The sequence below is a fragment of the Pleuronectes platessa genome, chromosome 19, assembly GCF_947347685.1.
Source record: "Pleuronectes platessa chromosome 19, fPlePla1.1, whole genome shotgun sequence".
NCBI classification, from domain to species: domain Eukaryota; kingdom Metazoa; phylum Chordata; class Actinopteri; order Pleuronectiformes; family Pleuronectidae; genus Pleuronectes; species Pleuronectes platessa.
Genome location: NC_070644.1, coordinates 720,612 through 743,677, shown reverse-complemented (window position 1 = coordinate 743,677; position 23,066 = coordinate 720,612). Strand labels below are relative to the sequence as shown.

At 39.8% G+C, this 23,066-nt stretch overlaps 1 protein-coding gene across 3 annotated transcripts; it reads left to right on the top strand.

Annotated features, from left to right (window-relative positions):
- The first annotated feature begins 505 nt into the window (after positions 1-505).
- derl2 (derlin 2) lies at positions 506-23,066 on the top strand. Of its 3 annotated transcripts, XM_053447676.1 has the most exons (8): positions 508-680; positions 8,699-8,764; positions 13,333-13,406; positions 13,583-13,676; positions 20,640-20,654; positions 20,763-20,835; positions 20,962-21,052; positions 22,647-23,066. In XM_053447676.1, the coding sequence occupies exons 1-8, from the start codon at positions 588-590 to the stop codon at positions 22,750-22,752; spliced, it is 612 nt and encodes a 203-aa protein (XP_053303651.1). In that variant the 5' UTR covers positions 508-587; the 3' UTR covers positions 22,753-23,066. The 3 variants fall into 3 exon arrangements, with proteins under 3 accessions (XP_053303650.1, XP_053303651.1, XP_053303649.1); XM_053447674.1 differs by having other exon boundaries at positions 511-680; positions 20,640-20,835; XM_053447675.1 differs by lacking the exon at positions 8,699-8,764 and having other exon boundaries at positions 506-680; positions 20,640-20,835.

Below are 23,066 nucleotides of genomic sequence, written 5' to 3'. Positions count from 1 at the left end.
AATGACTGAGGAAATATTTGAGAATGTTAAGCCCTAAAGAAGACAATTCATTTGCCTGAAAAAAAAATAAAAATAAAATAATCCTTTAAATTTCAATAGTGCCTGTTTCCTCACTGTCTACTAATTTCTTATTCTGGAAAAAATGCAAGGACAAAAAGGTTGTGGCAATATTGCAGTTCTGATTGATGCAAACAGCATATGAAAAATGTATACCAGTACATAGAGATGATTCCAGAGATCATATTACAGGAGGAACAGGTTTTGGTTTCAGCATTCCAGACTTGAAAGTTTCAGTGAAAAACCTCAGATAATTTATCAGTTTACACAGTAGAGATGTTTGCAATGGCCATTGAAATAGGACCTGTATAACTCTGACACTTTCACACTCCAAGACAATAGGTGGAGCTAATGCAACTTAACGTTGGTTGCAAACCGCCCAAAAAAAAAAAAAAGAAGAAGAAGAAGAAGAAGAAGAAGAAGAAGAAGAAGAAGAAGAAGAAGAAGAAGAAGAAGAAGAAGAAGAAGAGAGGAAGAAGAAGAAGAGATGACGTATCAACAAAGTGCCGGAAGCTTTCATCAAATTCAAAATGGCTTACCAGACACTACAGCAGGAGTATTTGCAGATTCCTGTTGTCACCAGGGCTTATACCACCGCATGCGTCCTCACAACTGCAGCAGTGGTAAGGTTAATTCGTTTCCCCCTCGTCTTGACAAAGGTATATCTTGATTTCGCTTAAGATAGCTAACACAACATCGTTACTTTGCTGCTAGCCTGCTGTGTAGCTTTAGCAGCTATGAGTAGGTTACGTGTCTGAACCGGTGTTCCAGTTTAACTGGTGGTATATTATCTATTTATATGTTATATTCAACCCAGATGTTGTCGGTTGCAGATTTGCCATTTTCACAATGCACCTGTGTCTGAAGTGTATTGGTATCTATAAGGTTTTGCTGAAAAAAAGTTAATATGACTAGTCAATTAAAATTTTAGGTAAGTATCAATGTCTCCTTTAGACAACAATTTGAATAATGTGGGCATAATAGTATATCTATGCGATGCGAAACGAGATGACTAAGTAATTATAATGCCTCAGCCGACAGCGACGTCATGACGCCACCGAGCTGCTCTAAATCCTCCGTGGTCTTTAAAAAAACCTTTTTAACTGGCAGTTAACACCTGGCGTTGTTTAAGGAAAAGCCCGTGTTGTTTGGTGATGGTTGGAACACAGAAAGACGTTGCATACTTAACAGCAGGCTTAAAAAATGAAGTGTGAATGAATGTTTTATAGGAGACCCCAGGTATAATGAAGAATACACACACGGCCTGCTCAAGTTCTTTTACCCTAGTGATCATAAAAATGCAAACACCAAACACAAGTCATGTGAAAACATCCCTCACGTCAACGAGGTGGAAGTTCATGTTGTGTCTTTGTAAGGAAAAGTAAGTGAACAAGCATTTATTAGATGTTTTAAGCATCCCTTTATCCTCCACTCACTCCTTGTTAAAGTCGGAAGGCATAGTCAATGTTCCTGTTGATGAGTAGGGTTCAGTCATATGAGAATGGAAACGACCAAACCCTCACTAGGAAACTGTTTGGATTTGATTTTGATCATTCTTTTTTTTTTTTTTAAGTTATTGCTATTCTTCTCTCTGTAATCAACAGAGGATTTGTCTAACTGTGTTGAGTGTGTTGTCAACATGTGCAACAAGGCAAATTGGGAGCCCTTACGTCTTCATTGTTGACCAATGTGAAGTTGATGCATTTCTTTTTTCTCTTCTGTCAGATGAGTGCAGGGCTCAGACTGCGAGAATAATTCAGGCTAGGAATTTGACTCCTCTCCAGGCCACCCTTTTCACACAAAGCATCAGTCATCTAATTTTGTAGGCTAACCCTATTTATTTATGTAACAAAAACAGGTCTATCAAACAAGTAAGTGGCGTAGTAATTCGCTGCCCTCTGCCATAAGAATGTCCTTCTCTGTTGCCACTAGGGGTGCAACGATTAATCAACGTATTCGACAAAAATCTATGACAAAAATAGTCACCTATGAATTTAATAGTCAATGATTCGTTGGTTACGTCATAGCGCATGTTTTTCGTGCCGTGAAGCTGAACTAAACGTCGTTTTACCGGAGGTGCTTGTCGAAGTAGCTGAGGAGTGAGCCATCCTATGTCTGAAAGTTGCGCATGTGCAATAGCGACAAACATAGATCAATGGCGATGTCCATTGCAACATCATTGCGTACCAGAAAGTCAAAATCATGGGATAATTTCACCCTTAACATGGCCCGAAAGAAAACTACGTGCAATATTTGTAAGGCGGACCTTGCTTTCCATGGAAGCATGACACGAGCATTTGAAGAGAGGGCACGTTGGACATCGTAACGTAAACGATGCAGACTCTACTCGGTAAGATAGACTGTTAGCTTGCTGTATAAACGGGGCGTCGCTTGTTCTGCATTAGTGAAGTTAAAACACAGCGTTGCGTCGTAATCTGCGAGAAGAACTTCTGTCTGCAGGAGTGTGTTTGTTCGTGTGTCTGCTCGTCACTGTTGCTCTTCATAGACAAACTGATAATTGCATGTATTTGGTTATTATTCGATGATATCGGATCATGGTGGAATGAGCTCCCCATCAACATCTGGACATCAGAGAGTTTACACATCTTCCGCCCTAAATTAAAAACCTACCTCTTCCGACTGTACCTTGAATAAAAAAAAAAATGATGCACTCATTGTAAGTCAGTTTGGATAAAAGCGTCAGCTAAATGTAATGTAATGTCTCCGGTTACTTTAACCCTGATGTCCTGACTAGGGATGGGCATTCGATTAAATTGTCTTAATCGATCGTCGGGAGAATTCGATTTTCGATTAATCATTAATATTTTTATATTAGAATTCACTATTTATAGACTATATTAAAATGCACTGAAAATAGAAAAACACAGCGCGTTTACTCATTGAGATCTTTATTACAAGATGAACAACTCTTGTGGCAGTTAAACGGGATCCGTTCAATGGTTACACAAATATGCGCTGCTGTACTCTCAAGCCCCGATGAGAGACCAGCTAGTCGCTGAGAGCTAGCTCGATTTGACAGTTCTCGACCGCTCAGTCCGGTTGTTGTCACGCCCTCACTCCCTCGTGTTGTGTGAAGCAGGGAATATGTGCATGGTGTGTCTTATAAACTCTATAGCGAATAAAAAAAAAAACACAAAGTAACCTGTACAGGTGCTAATAACTTGTGATCAGTGCTGGTGTTTATTGTTAAAGTGTGAAGTGAGCGCAGGTAAGAGGGGAGTGAGGAGGCAGCTCCGACAGAGACTCCGACACAGAACAATTTTACCTTTAATGAGCGTCTGTCCTGATCCTGGAGCAGCTGTGGTTATAATTATGAAGTGGCTGGACATCGCAAAGACAATTAACGTAGCGGAAAATAATTGATTATGTTCATTCTGGATGCAGTCGTCCACGTCTAAATCACGATGCATCGAACAATTGAGACATTTTCACACCACTCATAATTAGGGTTGCAAAGGGGCGGAACATTTTCGGTAAATTACCGGAAACTTTTCGGAAACTTTCCATGGGAATATTCAGCTAGGGAATTTTGGGAATTAAAAAAATAAATATATACGCAAATTAAATGCTGAGCAATAAAAACATCATTCAAACTCTATTTAAAAGATGTATGGAACGCTGCACGTTGAATTTCAACCCTCCACTGTGCATTTCTCCATCACTTGTGCAGAGAATTCCCAGCATCCTGCACACTACAGCAGGGCTATTGAGGCCTGCTGTAGTGTGCAGGACTAGTCAGGTAAGTTTTGATGATATTACTGGGGGAAATATATTAACATGCTGATTGAGGATTGTTCATCTGTCCATCTAGCCTCTTTCGATTCATTTATCCATCAATTGTAAAATATTTTTAAAGACGATTCCAATTGTTTTGCCAACTATTTATATCTCTGGCATTGCATTAGTGTTTTTTTACAAGCTTTTTTCTCATCTTATTCTACAGAAAATTCCACGTGCACTATCTCATGTGTGGAGACATTTCACCCCAGCCAATGTAGGAGGAAAGGCTGTGTACATTTGCAAATACGATGCAAAGACCTATGTTAAGAATGACACAGATCCAGAAGCATTTAGTCAAGTGCCCAAAGTTTCCTCAGGGCTCAAATCAGCCTATGACAAAGCAAATGTTTATATTTATGTCTGTATATGACGAGGTAAATACAGTTATTATAAATTACCCACACAATTTCCTGTTAATTCCCGTATATTCCCGTTAATTCCCATGGAAAGTTTCAAACTTTGAATATTCCCGGAATTTTGCAACCCTACTCATAATTACATGTGAGATGATTATTTCGGACCTCTAAAGTCTCAATTTGTTTTTCAGTAAGTGTTTGAACAGTGAACAGATTTTTATAAATGAATATTTATAAATACAATATATACGTAAAATATATATTAAACTACTTTCAGAGAGTTTCACTTTGCTTGAGCTCAGTTTTCAGTTCAGAGTAGAAGGTGGGTTTTAAGGCATTCGTCTCTGATTTCTTCTGGTTGTGTGCACCTCTCTATAGAAAGGGAGAAGCAGAGATGGTAAAGTTAATGAGTTGATCCAATTGGCCAGTTCCATCTGAATAATGGCGGATCCTGTATCGTTTTGGCATCTGATAGTGGTGGTGGACCACGATCAAGGTGGAAGCTGATGGTGGATCCTGATGGCGGCAGTGGATCATGATTGTGGACTACGGTGGCATCCGATCTTGATGGTGGATCCAGATCATGGTGGATGCTAACCGGGGAATATTATTACAGCAAGACTGCTTGATATACAATATGTCTAGTCAGATACTCTACCTTTACTGACAATAATCCATCAATTCATTTACTTTCCATTATGCTACAAAGTGTTTATTCTAATCAATGCTGTAAATACCCTTATCTTTATGATGTTCTCCTTTAAACATGACATCTATTGCACTTCTGTCCGTCCTGTGGGAGGGATCCCTCTCATGTGGCTCTCTCTGAGGTTTCTACGTTATTTTTAACCTGTTAAAAGTTTTTTTTTATTACCCTTGTTGAGGGTTAAGGGCAGAGGATGTCACACCTTGTTAAAGCCCTATGATAGAAATTGTGATTTATGAATATGGGCTATACAAATACAATTTGATTGAATTAAACACAGTGGCACTCATATCTATTTTGTCAAGTTAAAAGCAGTTCGTTTGGAAGAACCGCATCCCTTGTTTTGGTTTCCTGACCAAAATTGAGGTTTTATGGTATAGAGATCGGGTAGAGGTCCACCCACACGCAGGTCATAGTATCGGGTTTGCACATCCTGGCTCAGTGTGGCCTGGAATGTCCTGTAGAGTACATAAGCTTTGGTCATGTCTTTAGTCTTACAGCATGTAGAGAAACCAGTTAAGAACTCCTTGTACGGGATTTAAGAAATGAGTGGAGTGTGGAATCCAGATGGTTCACTAAGGTAGCAACAGGAGAGGAAACTTTTTGTTGGCTCGGATTTAAAATCTTCCCACACAAAGCAAACTACAGTATTATGCAATAGATTACGACCCAGGTTGCATTTTTTCTTTCTGAGCACATCCAAGCCGGAAAGAAAAGTCTGATGCAATTCAAGTAAGCTGCGCTGAGTTTGTGTTACCCTGCTCCTGACACACATGGTTGTTGCTTTTCTTTCCTGATTAGACATGTGCAGAATAAAATAAATCCAGAATTAAATAGCCAAGGCAACAGAACAAGACTTGAACAGCAACAATATCGTTTTGAACCAGTCAGGTTGGCCGAAGCCTGGCTGCGAGAGCCCCAGCTCCCCAGCGCAGCCCCGCAGTGGGAGCTGGAGCTGGCGCAGCAGCAGCATCCTTCCACACTGTTGAGTCAACTTTTAGAGGTGTCCCGGGGGTCTCCGCCTCGACGATCGGCATGTTTATGCGGCCACTTAGATGTCTGACGGGTAGCAGCAGCGAACTAACGCGCTCCGGGGAGACGGAGCCCTGGCGAGCTAACGCTACAAGCTATCGTTAGCTCGCTGCTAAACGTTGACTCAACAGTGTGGAAGGATGCTGCGCCAGCTCCCGCTGGGGCTCTCGCAGCCAGGCTTCGGCCCGGAGAGAGGGTGAAGCGTGAGCCTGGAGCGCCAGCCTGGCTGGCGTTAGCTCCTGCTAGCTCGTGAAAAAACGCTAGCCGGGAAGCCGGGCCGTCTCTCCCCGGAGCCAGTGAGATGATGGTGGGGGGTGGTCCAAGGCCATGTACAGTGCCTTGCATAAGTATTCACCCCCTTTGGACTTTTCTACATTTTGTCATGGTATAACCACAGATTAAAATTTATTTCATCGTGAGTTTATGTAATGGACCAACACAAAATAGTGCATCATTTGGAAGTGGGGGGAAATATTACATGGATTTCACAATTATTTACAAATAAAAATCTGAAAAGTGTTGAGTGCATATGTATTCACCCCCTTTACTGTGAAACCCCTAACAAAGATCTCGTGCGACCAATTGCATTCACAAGTCACATTTGCAAGTCACATAATTAGTAAATAGGGTCCACCTGTCTGCAATTTAATCTCAGTATAAATACACCTGTTCTGTGACGGACTCAGAGTTTGTTGGAGATCATTACTGAACAAACAGCATCATGAAGACCAAGGAGCTCACCAAACAGGTCAGGGATAAAGTTGTGGAGAAATATGAAGCAGAGTTAGGTTATAAAAAAATATCCAGAGCTTTGAACATCTCTCTGAGCACCATAAAATCCATCATAAGAAAATGGAAAGAATATGGCACAACCGCAAACCTACCAAGAGGAGGCCGTCCACCCAAACTGAAGAGTCGGACAAGGAGAAAATTAATCAGAGAAGCAACCAGGAGGCCCATGGTTACTCTGGAGGAGTTGCAGAGATCCACAGCTGAGGTGGGAGAATCTGTCCACAGGACAACTATTAGTCGTCTACTCCACAAATCTGGCCTTTATGGAAGAGTGGCAAGAAGAAAGCCATTGTTGAAAGGGATCCATAAAAAATCCTGTTTGGAGTTTGCCAGAAGCCATGTGAGAGACACAGCAAACATGTGGAAGAAGGTGCTCTGGTCAGATGAGACCAAAATTGAACTTTTTGGCCTCAATGCAAAACGCTATGTGTGGCGAAAACCCAACACTGCCCATCACCCTGAGCACACCATCCCAACAGTGAAACATGGTGGTGGTAGCATCATGCTGTGGGGATGCTTCTCTTCAGCAGGTACAGGGAAACTGGTCAGAATAGAGGGAAAGATGGATGGAGCCAAATACAGGGAAATCCTTGAAGAAAATCTGATGCAGTCTGCAAAAGACTTGAGACTGGGGCGGAGGTTCATCTTCCAGCAGGACAATGACCCTAAACATACAGCCAGAGCTACAAAGGAATGGTTTGGATTAAAGAATGTTAATGTCTTAAAATGGCCCAGTCAAAGCCCAGACCTCAATCCAATAGAGAATCTATGGCAAGACTTGAAGATTGCGGTTCACAGACGGTCTCCATCCAATCTGACTGAGCTTCATCTTTTTTGCCAAGAAGAATGGACAAACCTTTCCATCTCTAGATGTGCAAAGCTGGTAGAGACATACCCCAAAAGACTTGCAGCTGTAATTGCAGCGAAAGGGGGTTCTTCCAAGTATTGACACAGGGGGGTGAATACTTATGCACCCAACAGATGTCAACTTTTTTGTTCTCATTATTGTTTGTGTCACAATAAAATTTATTTTGCACCTCCAAAGTACTATGCATGTTTTGTTGATCAAACGGGAAAAAGTTTATTTAAGTCTATTTCAATTCCAGTTAGTAACAGTACATAATGGGAAAAAGTCCAAGGGGGGTGAAGACTTATGCAAGGCACTGTAGCAAGACTCCCTACATGGGCATGGTTGGAACATGAGGTTTTTTTCGGTCGTAACCCCATTCAATGCCATCTAGCGTATCGTTTCTGACATAGAGGAACCACAACAAATCGCAGGAGTTTTTTTTTTTTTCGAGTTCTTGGAATGGTAGACATGCCAGATACCCAAATTAACGTGTAGAAGCACTACAAAACCGGAATTTTCATAATATGTCCCCTTTAAGTCTCGATGGGTTCGGGTCTAGTATCAACAATATATTATACATGTCTTGTTGCGGTGTCGTGATGGCTAAGAGTGGAAACACAAGCAACCTTTTCCTACACTTAAAAAACATGTTCATGAATATGATGAGGCAACTGCCCCCAAGCCAAAACCAGCATGCCGACAACCAGTGCCAATGATGAACATCCCAAAAACCACATTGTTTTCACTCAACCATCAACTATCGCTACCATCCCATAAACAACAAGACTAGTATGAGATGGGGGGAAAATATCAGCTCAGGCCTCACTTTCAAAGAGTTGAAAACTAAGAAACTATGATATAGTGATATAATATAATATACTATGATATTACAGGGATATAATACCTCCACCTCCGAAAACGTGAAATATATATTTATTTTAAGCCATGGAGGTCCCCCTTAAGGGGAGGGTCACTGCTTTTGGAGATTTCTTCTTCTTTTATGTGTCAGATACAGCATGTGTATGTTAATGTCAAAGATGGGTCAACATTTTTATATATAATATCTGCATTGTTAATACTGTATTTTTGTGTCTTTTCTCACAGCAACTTGAGCTCATCACACCATTTCAGCTTTACTTCAATCCAGATTTGATTCTAAGGAATTACCAAGTGAGTAATCTCCCACAGAAATCTCCCTTGACTGATTGCAGTGACATAAAGGATAGTATGATTCTTAAGTTATGCATGTCCTTTAGGTGTCTAATTTGCCTACCAACTGAAGAGTTTCTCTCTTTTCTCTCGAAGATATACCATTATGCCATAGATAGCAACCTCTTGGCCCTTCTCCAGTATCCTCCTATTAATAAGAAAAGAAAGTTCAACTGATTAAAATGTACATATGTAACTTTTTTTCCTGGATTTTAAGATTTACAGACTGTCCCATGAATCACAGGAATTCCAGGGCATTTCTGTCCCTGTCATGAATGGATATTTGTGGGAAAGTTTGTAATGCTACCATGAATGCAATTGGATGCAGTCTGAATATCACTAAGATATTTGTCAGTGGGAAGAGTCTAGGAGACATACACAGCTGTTCTTGTGTGAAGAAGCATTGAAAAAAAACTCAACTTAGTTTTTGCTGCCCTCCCTAATGACAGTATCATATGGTAACTACTTCTTGACATTGCTGTTCCACGTTCCTGCTGTGGTGTTAATATCTGGGATACTTTTTTACATATTCCTTCTTTAGGATAGTCCTCTATCACATCATTGTATCTCTCGAAAACCTTCACAACAGTTTTCATTATTCTTTTTAGACCTTCAAGACCTGCAATTGTTAGGTCATGAAAGAGAGGTGGCAGGAGTGTGACTGGTGTCATCTCAAACCACTGGGGCTCATGTAGAGGAATACATGTCTAAACATTACAGGAAAACTTATGTCCCAAAAATTTGCATGAAGAATCCAGGTTCAGGCACTCAGTGTTTGATCCCAGTCTTCCCCGAAGCATGTCAAAGGGTCCTTGGGCAAGATAATGAGCCCTGAATGGCCCCGTTTAGTTAGGTAGGTAGGTAGGTAGGTAGGTAGGTAGGTCCCTCCCTCCCTCCCTCCCTCCGACATGCTTCGGGGAAGACTGTACAGCTGTGGCCAAAGGTTTTGAATATGAGACAAATATTGGTTGTCACAAAGTGTGTCGCATCAGTGTTTTTAGATAATTCTGTCAGATGTTACTATGGTATACTGAAGTTTAATTACAAGCATTTCATAAGTGCCAAAAGATTTTATTGACAATTACATTAAGTTTATGCAAAGAGTCAATATTTGCAGTGTTGACCCTTCTTTTTCAAGACCTCTGCAATTTGCCCTGGCATGCTGTCAATTAACTTCTGGGCCACATCCTGACTGATGTCTTCTTTGATAATCAATGCTTGGAGTTTTTTTTTGTCCTACCGCCTCTTGAGGATTGACCACAAGTTCTGAATGGGATTAAGGTCTGGGGAGTTTCCAAGCCATGGACCTAAAATGTCGATATTTTGTTCCCCGAGCAATAGCTTGTCTAATGGCATAGTCAAGTCTATACAAACTAAATGAAAGATTGTTATACAAAATCCAGATTCTTTGTAACAGTGATATTTCTGTTCTGTTTTATATATATTTTTATGTTCTTATCCATTGTGGTTTGAACCAAATACAATCAATATTGTCTTAGAAAAATTGAAAACAAAATGTATATTCCTTTTGCATTTCACCACTAATGGCAACAAAATATTCCAAACTGCATTTAATGCATAAGCTAATTATATGTTTCAATCACCTACACCCATAGAATTAACCGTTTTATTTTTGAAAAGAGGTAATTGGTTTGGGAAAACGGGCAAAAAACATTTAGGATGGCTATTTTATCTAAATGGTTTTGTTTTTATATAGTGCTTTTTTAGTCTTGATGACCACTCAAAGCGTTTTATAGTACAGTTTTACATTCACCCATTCACACACATTCATACAGTGCATCTATTAGCAACACTTTTGTTCTATGAGGGGCAATTCGGGGTTCAGCATCTTGCCCAAGGATACTTCAGCATGCAGATGGGGAAGACTGGGGATTGATCTGCCGACCTTCAGGTTGGAGGACGACCGCTCTACCCCTAACCTAACCCCTACCACCAATCTTTTTCGAGACCAAGACAATTTTTAACCTCAAACTTTAGCCGAGATCTACCACCTTTTAGGAGGGTCATATTTATTATCTTTGCAATTTCTGTTTAAGGATGAATATATGAGCATATATACACAAAGAAAGGCAGTTATGCAACTTTATCTGTTCAATGCACAATATTCACATTAATATCAATTCATATTTACAGAATCTATTCAATGCACAATATTTAGCTTCAAGGTTCAACAATATGTTCTGCAGAGGAGGTGTGCAGAAATGTACTTGCTCTCCCCAGAAAATAAGTGCATGAGCAAAATCAGATTCATGACACGTGCGCACCAGCCGATATTGTTTTCACAACCATGCGTATGTTTGTGAATCAGAAACATTCGAAATCGACAGAAGCGTGTCACCTCGCTGCAATTAGCATACTTTCACGCATCTATTTCTCCATATAAGGACATCCGTTTGTCATGATGGTGTGCTAAACAGTTGAAGTTATGAGAGAAGGCCCAAAAGGTAAAAAACTGAACAATTTCAGAAAAGGACAAATTGAAGGCATCGTAGGTGGAAGACACAAAAGGAATACTTTTCTGTAGTGTGTCCCCTGGAGTGGCGATGTTTAAAAAATGTAACCTGGGCTGCAATAACCTGAGCTGCAATAACCTGAGGCGTTGAATGCTGTGTCCTGACCAGAGCTTAACACTAGAGCTGTGGACATGTCTCTTTGATGCATCACGACGTGGACTCCGCTGAAAAATCATAACCACCGCTGCTTCAGGATCAGACGCACATTAAAGGTCCAGTCTCTGTCAGAGACTCTGTCGGAGTCTGCTTCCTCCTCACTCCTCTGACCGGCGCTGACCTCTGATCACATGTTATTAGGACACACACAGGACTGACGTTTACGTTTGATTCGCTCTAGAGTTTGACACATCTTTAAACCTGCTACACAAAACTAGACGTAACGTGACGTGCTCAGTCACATCAGGGTTAAACAGCGGAACGATCCAGAGTCATGATCCGACATCAACAACTAATAACTGAATACATGTGATTATCAACACACACACACACATACAGACTTATGTAGACAGAAGACTTCCTCCCGCAGATTATGACACAACAGTGTTTTAACTTATTGATTAATCTCAGATTTGTGCTTTAAATGTTCCTACGCATGGTTGAAGCACAGATCTTTATGTACGCACTGTTAGTAAATGAGGCCCAATGTTTTTACATATTAACAGGCTTTGCCTTGAATATGGCCATAATGCATAAAAGTAGTCCTTTGTACTCAAATGAATACCAGTACTATACAGTATGAAGCCATGCATCTTCCGCTCCTGTAAATATTTCACAATATAACCCTTTTTAAACACAAGAATGGATTTGGTCAAAAGGAACGCTGGAGTGCTTTTATTTTGAAACGCCTATAGAATCTTTTGCAACTATTTATGTTTGTGACGTAAATTCTTCAAATAAACATTAAAACCCAGTTGAAAGATAACTTTCTCTGTTTATTTTGCTATGAACCACAATGTTTATCTGTCTGTCACAAATGTATTTCCAACACTTCCTGAACCCCTTTCAAAGTTAAAGCACTCCAGCGTTTCACTTTCTGAAATCATACATTTTTTGTGCTTTGATTGTTCGACAGACCGGAAGATGCACTGCTCAATATCGTAGCGTCCTAGAGTTTAGTTTAGTACATAATCCAAGGAAATTCCAATCAAGGCATTCATCACTTGGTGGCTTACTTTACAATTTAATAACAAGTTTTCTTCCTTACTTATACTTTAAATTTTTAATTCATATAATGTTTTTTTTACCCATAATGGCACATTATTTCATAATTTTACTTATTTACAAAATCTAATAATTACTGAAGTTATTAGTAATATTTTTGGCTTTATTGAGAAAGAAATAAGACTGTTGATGGCAACATCTACATGAATGATGAAATCGCAAACTATGACTCTGTTCTTTGCAGCTCTTAAGATTAAGGCTTTCAATTTAGCTATCACTAAGATTAGGTTGAGGCCATGAGGGTTCATTCATAAGTTGGTGTGAAAAAATATGATGTGTTCTTGGTGCAACCAGTTTTCAGTTATTAAATAAATCATTGTGATTATCAGTTATCAGATAATTCATTAATATAGATTTAGATAGGATACCTTATATTTAATAGTTTAATGCAATAATTTGATATTAAAGCATACTTGCTAAGCTCAAATAATTGAAGTGTATGTGCAGTTGGTCATCAGCCACACCAGAGGATCAATGATGCAGAACACCTTAAACATAGTAACTTTATCTTAGACATTCATCATGTCATCAATCAAGAGATTATTTTGATATTCATACAACAAATCAGGTTTTTGATGCATATGGTCCTGGGTCTGAACTTGTCATTCATGTGACCTCATTTCTGTATAATGGCCAACTTTAGAAGTTTTTACAGTTAACTAAAGCTTGTAGTTCTTATTAAAATGCATTAACTACTTTGAATCTGGGAAACCCAAACCTTTAGTTTTGTGTTTCAATTATTTACAGCTGACTCTTCTCTCTCTCATTTTCTAGGTATGGCGAATAATAACCAACTTCCTGTTTTTTGGTCCAGTTGGCTTCAATTTCCTGTTCAATATGATCTTTCTGTATCCTTCTCAAGTCTCACTTCATTTAGTATGTGAAGTTGTTTAGCATATTTTCTTTTACCAATTGTTTATTCCAACATAAGATGTTAACTTAAATCATGTCTCGACAGGATTCACAATATTTCAAACTAGAACCACAAACCAGTTTGTTGATTTCCTTAACCATTTGCTTTCAGTTACAGATACTGCCGCATGTTAGAGGAGGGTTCTTTCAGGGGAAGAACAGCTGACTTCGTCTTCATGTTCCTCTTTGGCGGTTTTCTGATGACTGTATCCTTCTGATTAGTGTCATAAAAAGAACAGCTATATGGCCAGTAAATAATTGCTTTGGGGTACACAAATTAATTCGTTACAGGTAGTAGTTATTGTGTTTTGTCTGGTGTCCAGTGGGAGTTGAAGAAATCGCTTATCAATCTTACGTACTTCCAATCCTTTAAATCAGTGGTTCTCAAAGTGTGGGGGGGGGCGCTGACACTCTCCAGGGGGGGCGCAATGTCACAGACATAAAAAAAGAAAAATGCCTGACGACCTGCCACTGGTTAGTGAAAGCTCCCTCAGTGGCGAAATGCAAGGGGCTGGACTGACAAACAACTCGAATACTGTTTCGTTCCTGATCCACCAATCAAAAGAGGAGTGTTATCATTTGAACGCGAGTTGTACATACGCTTCCAAGTATATAAAAGTAACTGCAGGCATGGTCAGCGCTCACCCTCACGGAGACGACACCCAGAGTTAGTGCGATTGCTCTTGTTTCCTCTATAATTCAGATATTCATTGCTTTATAAACATTCTTTTTAAAGACTCACTCCTTCCTTAGTAATACCTTCCTGCACTTGCAGCAGGCCTATTCGTAGCCTAATCTAAGGAGTAATTTGCTCCAGTCTTTTTTTAAAAAGCTCATAGCCCCAAGAGCTAGCCTTCTAGCTAGCTAACTTCTTCCAACTGCAGCTAACCCTTTTCTCCTTAACACCTACCATTATTCGTGTGCAAGTCTCTCACAGCCACACATACAAACACACTCACAAGACCACGACGTTGCAATTAGAACTTTATTAACATCACACACACTGTATCAGCAAACAAACACAACTATGGACAAGTTTCTGATTTGTAAAAGTCAGGCAACCAATGCGCCAGTTGCGAAGATGCCAAAGCTTCGCAAATATGACGAGAGCTATATGCAGTTTGGTTTCACCGTCACTGGCACGACTGAGCGACGTCCTCAGTGTGTTTTGTGTGCCGAGGTGCTGGCAATTGACAGCATGAAGCCATGCAAACTACCCAATTACACCTACCCAGCTTGCAAAAGTTTGAGAACCCCTGCTTTAAATGCATAAAAGTCACAACTTAGTTCTCTCCCATCGTCAGAAATAATATTTCCTTCCTGATTCCCGACAAGTTCAACTGCACCAAAAAAGATTCTGTCCATAGAGTATTTTTACTTCCATGGTCTTCGAATGCATATGTTGGCACCATTTTATCACCCTGTACAGGCACAACTGACAGTACATAGATATCCACTTTTCTGGCCCCTGCATTATCCCATGACTCCATAGTTGTGACAGCAACCAAAGCTGCCCCCTTTGTCGTTCTTTAATCTTATCCTTTTGCTTTTAAAACATAGAACAATATGGGGAATATTCAGTTTTGTGATGTTGTCCATTTATGCCCTAATTTATGTTAAAAGGACCCCCAACTTATGTCAATCACCACCAACTACCCATTCTAAAGCTCTGATAATCACGCCAAATGTCAATGTGGATGCTAGTGAGGAGATATTGCAGCCAGTCATGATGCAAATTTCAAGATGCTGCCATATGGTGGATGTCTTGGAAATAGGATTTAACCATGTTTGTGATGGGCTCTGGTACTTTGAAGAAGTTGAGGCAGCCCAGAGGAAACCATGAGTAACTGAACTAAATACATTAGCAAGATCAAGAAAGATGAGATGAAGGTCTCTCTTATCACTCCTGGCTGATTGGATTTGGTGCCAGATCATGCTAGTGTGCTCTAAACAGCCACAGAACCATGGAATTCCAGCTTTCTGAATCGTTGTATCCACTTGCTTGTTTACTTAACTGCTTGTAACTTTTATTTTTCATCAAGTAGCTCGTCAACCTTTGTGCTGTAATGCTAAATAAGGTAATGCCTTCTACATTGAACAGACTAATTGTACAAAATGGCTGATGTTTGAAGATTCCTCCTCCTTTAGTATTATTACTCCTCCAGCTCTATGCCAATGAGTTCTCATGTTATTTTCTTTTACGAGCTGTCCTTTTCTACTTTCCTCAAGGTTGTCTGCCGACTTTCGATCTTCTAAACTAAGTTGATTCCCCCTTTCTTTTCTTCCAAGGCTTTATTCAACTACTTTTTAAGCTGTTATATTTCAGTTTTCTCTGTCACCCCAAAATGTCCCACTCTGTAGTTGGAGAAGAAGTTCCACATCTTCTATGTTCAGCATCTTTTCAACTGTGCCCCTCATGCTTTTTCTGAAGCCGTAGGTAACCTTTCCTATCAAAAGAGGCCTTTTTGCCCCCTCTTCCCCCAAATAAAATTTGTCTAGAGCCGCAGAACATTGTCCAGACTGGACAAACTAAATATATCTTTAGAAGAGGTGGGGCGCTATCAGAGCTCGTTCCCGTGAAGCAGCCGGTCAGTAAAAAACAAGACGCAGTGTTAAAAAACAAGTTGAAAAGAAAGTACGATGAGCTGTCTTGCTCTTGGGTTCACAGTGAATGAAGGAGGACATGAGAGACCAGTGTGGATTTTAGGTCTGAAAACTCTGGCAGCTGACAGTATGAGACACAACAAATTAAGAAGACACTTCCAGACCCCAGCCACATGCATGTGTTCTTTTGGTTGACTTATCATCTTCGTAACAAAGTGATTATAATTTAATAAATATTTTCTTTATTTTTTTAAAAGTACAGACTGATGGAGTTATTTCAACAAAAGTACTTCAATTAAGTTGAATTTAAGCAAAGTTAAAACAGATTAACAGAAATAAATGTTGCATGTTTTAATATATCTGTTTCCTACCATCATTGTTGTGGAAATCATTGTTAATATTTATTGTGAAAAATAATTAACAATCACATTTATTATTATTTTAAAAAGGGGATCTGTGCAACTTTGTTGTTCAGGAAGTTTGTATCAAACAAGTAGCCCTTCGTACTACTCGGTACCTTCGAAGTAGCTCTCAGTTTCAAAAAGGTTGGTGACCCCTGCCATAGACCATCGTAGGGGTACGCGAAGTGGTTCAGGGGGCGCCTGCCCTCACCTTTCATTTTCAATGCGTGCGTCAGACTCCTAGGGCCGTGTTCCAAGAGCTCTGCAGCTCCATCAATTCCATCACTGCCACAACTCTAACCAACTGCCTCACTGGTGTTGTGCAATAGTAGTAGTAGATTTGACGTTGGCTAATTATTAATCATGAAAAATGATCATTAAAATAAAAATTATTTATTAAAAATAATTAAAAATTATAAAGCTATTAATTAAGAATAGTAAAACAATTAATTAGAAATTATACGGTTATCCATTAATAATAGTTAAATAATTAATGAAAACAATAAAATTATCAATTAAGAATAATACAGTCTGTAATCATTGCTTATTGTCGCGGGGCACCACCCTGGTTACAGGGATCAACAAGTCAATCTTTAAATATCAGTCTCAAATGATATACGTTATATAAATAATCTCAATATTCAATATTAATGATTATATAATAAGCAATGAAGGGTTTTAAGTTCGAGCACAGGCTATAGTAATCCAGCTGTATTCACATACATATGTACAAATAATCACAGAAATACAAAAACTTTAATTACAAAAGTATTTATTAAAAGGGAAATAAAGTTAATGTCATTCAATGATTCTTCATTTAACAAACTCCAATATTTCAAAGATTACAACAGCAGCAGCACTTATCACAATTGTCACACATATAATATCTATGTGTGTGTGTGGTCGTGCGTGTCTGCCTGTCTGTGTCTCTACGTGTGTGTGTGTGTGTGTGTGTGTGTAAGAAAGAGAAAGGGGAGTGGCTATGGCGTAATGACGAGATCACGTGGTGACGTAGTCTTGCCGAAATCAAGATGTTACGTTCAAGTAATCTCAAGATAGAGGTTTATGACCTCTGTGACGACATGAGGTCGAAGACAATATGGCGGTAAAAACAGGTTTAGGAGAAAAGAGAGGGAGAGAGAGAGAGATCAGAGAGAGAAAGACATCAGAGACAAAACTTCCGGTGAAGCGGGCAGTCCAGTTACGTGAGATTTATCTTTTAACAGATGTAAATCTCCGCACAATATCTCTGACGGTAACACGTTAAAAGGAAGCGCCGGCTTGTTACCGCGCGCTTCTCAAAACACAGTAGACAAAGGAACCGGATGTGACGTCTCAGTTCGTCGTGCGGTACACGGCTTAAAACAGATCAGCGATCTACAAACAAACATACACTCAAAATAAAATGACACGCTAAGTATTTAAACTAGTTCTCTGCCCAGACAATAAAGCCTTTTACTGTGACCTTCACGGTGTTGCATGCGTGTGTCGCGCGGATATTCCGGAAGTCCAGTGAATGATCGTTGTTGAACCTCAGGATGCGTGCACGAATGGGCGGACTCCTGGAAAACAAATGAGTGAAGTCCTGGCTCCGGTGGGTCTCGTGGTTGCAACGGAGGTCAGCGCTGGGCCGAATAGAGCGAATTTCTCTTGCTCTTGTAGCGGTATTAAACGTCGTTCGTCTTCTTCGACGGGATTCTGCTTCGTCCTTCTGCAACAGAATGATGCTTTGTCCTGCAGGGATTAACCGCTGTGGCGCAGTTGTGGATTGTGGAAAAGAAAGTCTCTGAGCTTGGCCTGCGAGCGAGTTAAAAGTTAAAGTTAAAAACAAAACTAGTCTCTCAAAGTAAAACGTTGACTGAATAGAGAAATAAAGAAAAAATAAAAATAAAACAAACGTTTGTGGTTATTGCCTCCTTTAGCAACTAAATCATCTAGCTAGACCGGGAACGGTCTATTGACGTCTTCAGAGAGCAGGAAATGGCCACGATTTTTGGGTTGTCAGGGCTTTTAAATTACCTGAGAGGTCCTCCTCCTTGAGGAGTTGGTCATAGGACATCGGCCAATTGAATTGTCAGGAATCGATCTGAGTTGGCGGGGCTTGGAACTCAGCGGGGGTCCCAAGGCATTCCCAGGACATTTGTCACCACCAGGGGGAGACTCTTGGGCCTGCAGGAGAATGTTTTCCCTCCAAAAGTTTAACAACCCTTTGTTTAACCTCTGCTTCAGTGTCTGGTGGTCACCCTCTGGGCTCTTCAGACCCAGCAGGGGTCCCCGTGTTCCTGCGGGGGTCTTGAAACCTGCTGGGGTTTCTCGAAACTGCCAGGTGAAATTCCTATGCTGGATCAGAATGTCCCACAGGGCCTCAAATTTTCAGGCCTTTGTGTGGATGGTCAGTTCACTCTGGGCTCTTGCCCTACACTGGATTCAAATTTCCCTACGCAAACCAATTCCCACCAACTTAACTGTGGAAAATCTGACATATTCATCATTGGTCCCATATCTCTCAAAAAATCCTCCCTCAACTTCTGACTCACAATTGAAATTTCCACTCTGTCTCCATCTCAGCACATTAGCAGCCGTGCAGTCACTTTTGAGAATAACATCAACACAATAACCGAAACGCCATGTTATTTGACAAACCAGAACTGCTTTATTCTACCTAAAGGACATAGCCCATTTATGTCCATCACTGACCTTGTCCACCAATGAAACCCTGATCCATGTCTTCAACACATCTAGAATCGACTATTAAGTGCCATTCTTTATGGCACCTTTTTCTTAATACTCCTCAATAAACTTCAGTCCTCCAGAACCTCCACTGGCTCCCAGTCTTTCAGCAAATCCAATTTAAAATCCTTGTCCTCACTCACTAAGCCCTACAAAACCACGCTCCTTGCTACTTCACAGACATTCTCTATAGTCCTCAATAAACTTCAGTCCATTCAGAACTCTGCTGCCCTTCTGCTGACCCATGTCAATCCATCTGACACCATACTCCTCTCCATACCAAACAGGATCACCGATTGGACCTGGGGTGACATAACCTTCTCAATAGCTGCCCCCTCCCACTTGAACTCTCTCACCCACTAAACCAGAGACTGCACTTACCCATCTACCCTCAAAGCCCTACTCAAAACGTACCTCTTTGCATGTACTTTTAATGTATGAAAAGGGCTGTGCAAATAAAATATGCTTAATATTATTATTTCTATTATTAGTAGTAGTATGCTTAAACGACACCAGGTACTTATGGATCCTTCAATTATTCATAGCTTTAGCCTGTCCTTGAATTCTTCTTGAAAAACTTCTCTTAGGGCCGCAGATACACTGCCAGCTCCACAAGAATCATTCAAGTGGTTTGATATGGTTGTCATAAAGGAGTGGGGCAAGAATGGTGGAATTGGTATGTAAGGTCCCAACTTATCTCTCTTTTATTGCAGCTCTCCCAGTCCAAGCACACTTTTGCATTTACAGCTCTTATTAGACGCCAATATTCTCATCTGGTTTTCGTTCCCTCCACAGTACAGAAATCGCTCTTCTGAAAGTCTGCAATGGCCTTCTTTTGAATGAAGATGCTGTTAAAATATATAATTATATATATATATATAAATTGTCTTTTGTCCCACTTCCAGAATGAATTAAATTAAGACTAACCTCGGTGAACTAGCACCATTTACCTAGTCCTCAGTCAGGTATCTGGGTGTTGTCTCGGGTTAAAACCTTTGCTTCAAAGCACACATTAAGAGCGTTGTACCATGTTTTTATAATTTAAGAAACATTGCCAAAGTTTATTCTTTAATCCCACATACAAAGCCTGTGTATGCGTCATGTGCATGCGAACGGGAACCCGGCTCCAGATTGAGGATATTTAGGCTAAACCTAGGCTGTTAACTTGCACAAAGAGAAGAATCACATTTTACCAATCATAGCTGCCAGTGAAGATTGGTTATCTGTAGGTTATAGAATTTTTTTTTAATATTTTATTGCTTGTTTTTAATGCCTTACATGGCCAGTTTTTTTTTCATATCACACACCATTAAAACTCTGTTGGAGACTTCCACTGAAAAGCGGTCGCTACAACTGCCAATGTGAAATATAAAGTTGTAGGATATAAATGTCAGGACATTGCTTTATTTGCCATATTCTTTAACAAAGTTTCAGATATTTGGCACTTTTGTAAGTCTTGTGTTCCTAGGCCAAGCTTTCACCATCATGCTAGTATACATTTGGAGTCGACGAAATCCAAATGTGCGCATGAATTTCTTTGGCCTGTTGAATTTCCAGGCGCCATTTCTGCCCTGGGTCCTAATGGGATTCTCACTTCTGCTCGGCAACTCCATCATCGTGGACCTTTTAGGTATCTTTCACTGTCATTTTCAGCCATAAGTTAGTCCTTAAATGGTCATTATTAGCTGAGAGTAACTGATGTGGTTGGTGGTGATCAGTAAGACTGGTGCTTTTTATTTTTATTTTCTTTCATCAGGTATTGCTGTTGGTCATGTCTATTACTTCCTAGAGGATGTTTTCCCGAACCAGCCAGGTGGTGGAAGGTGGCTCAAGACCCCATCTATCATGTAAGTCTCTACACGCTATGATATTAAAGTTGACTTTGTACAAACAGATGCCTGTAGTGAGAAAACTGTGTAAATTACCTGCGTAAACATGATGAATGCCACCGATATTGCACATTAATAGGGTTAAATTATCATAATTAACTCATCAAAAAGGTTATACCATTGAAATTTCCACCCTACAAACAGTGTGTTAATTCATGAAAAAGTCAAGGCCTGACCTTTGTAACACCTTTGTAACACAAGTTGTGGGCACGAGTGCCATTATGATGGCAGTCCTGTCACAGACATAACGTTTAAGCATACAAATTTAATGATTAATTTAAGATACATTTATTGATCCCAAACACATGCACAATCACACGACATGCAGATTAGGGAAATTTGTCTTCTGCTTTTGTCCCATCTGCTGAACATCACAGGACACACAGAGCCGTGGGCAGCCATGCACAGCGCCCGGGGACTTTGGAACAGAGCCGGGTGTTGTCCTGGCAGGAATGTTGTATTGTCACCGCGAGGAATCGAACCGTGGTGACAATTGACAGGTCAAGCCTGCCATACCCACATGCCAACTGCACTATTTTGCAGCACAAAGGAGATGTGCGCCTCCCCTAAGTATTGTGCAGATTGGACTGTTTCATGGCGATATGGCCACGAGCATGCTGTAAAACCTACGATTAGCACATCTTTTACTAATGAAACATTCAAATGTTCTAAAGTCTAAACTTTTAACAACATTTCTGTCAGGACAACTTTAGTGAAAGAAAACCTAATTTGCATCTACATAAGTTACAATTGGTGGTATTTTATTATAATTTTATATTTAGAGTATCCTCCAATTCAGTTTGAAAATTAATAATACACATTGTTGAAATACTATTGAATTGAACTTACTTCAGTCTGTTGTTGACTACAAACAGACATTGATAGAACTACTAGACTACTTCAAGATTATTCTTGATTGCTTAACTTGAATTTACACAGTGTTTTTATATTCCTCCAAAAAGATAATAGAATTTTACTTTCGCTTCCTATATTTTGTTGTTGGACAGCTTAATGTAGAATCTACATTAAGCTGTCCAACAGGATATAAGGAATATATCAATCTACATTGTAGATTGATATATTCCTTTTACTTGAATGGAACAAGCTCTTGCACAAATTTTATTTGGAGAGATTTTGTAATGGACTTTAAAAAGCAGAGTAGAAGTTCAGACTGGGCTATTTTGCTGTGGAAAAAGGTCTTGCAGTACATTGTTGTTGTTTTTGGCAGATTTATTTGTATTTAAGAGAACATGATTATATAACGTTTTTTGGGGGGGGATAAATTCATTATAAAGTTAATTGAGTTATTAAAAATAATTGTTTAATTAATCAAAACAATTATCGTTAGATTAATCGATAGGTTCACCCTACTTCCGAAATAGGATGCGATATGTGATTATGATTCAAAAGAAATATGGCTAGCATGCTAACACCAAATCACGGTAGTCTTTATTTGACATCCATACTGTCACAGCCGTAATTATGAGGTGTTGCCATAAGAATCATCACACATAGAAATCAATCATTCTCCTGTTTTGTGTGTCTTTAACAGAAAGATGTTGTTTCACACTCCAGAAGAAGATGCAAACTACAACCCCCTACCTGAGGAGCGCCCAGGAGGGTTTGCTTGGGGTGAAGGACAGCGCCTTGGAGGTTAAGTGTGGCCCCACATCATCCTTCGTTGTGAGGTCACATCCAAGAATATTCCCTCAGAGATTAACTTACATGCTTTTGACATGTTAGTTTATTTCTGGATGAAGAATGCCAAAACCGCTCTTGATGCCAGATCATCGCTGTAAGACTATTACAGAGAACACATGCTTCATATTGAACTTTGAGCAGTGAGTCTTCGGGCTCAGCTGATTTTTGACTCAGAATTTTTTTTATGTCTTATCAAAATGAATTAGTTAAGATTGTAAGTGCATTGTTTTTCATTTCACCTTTTTAAAGAATAAAAGAGTGTAACAAATAA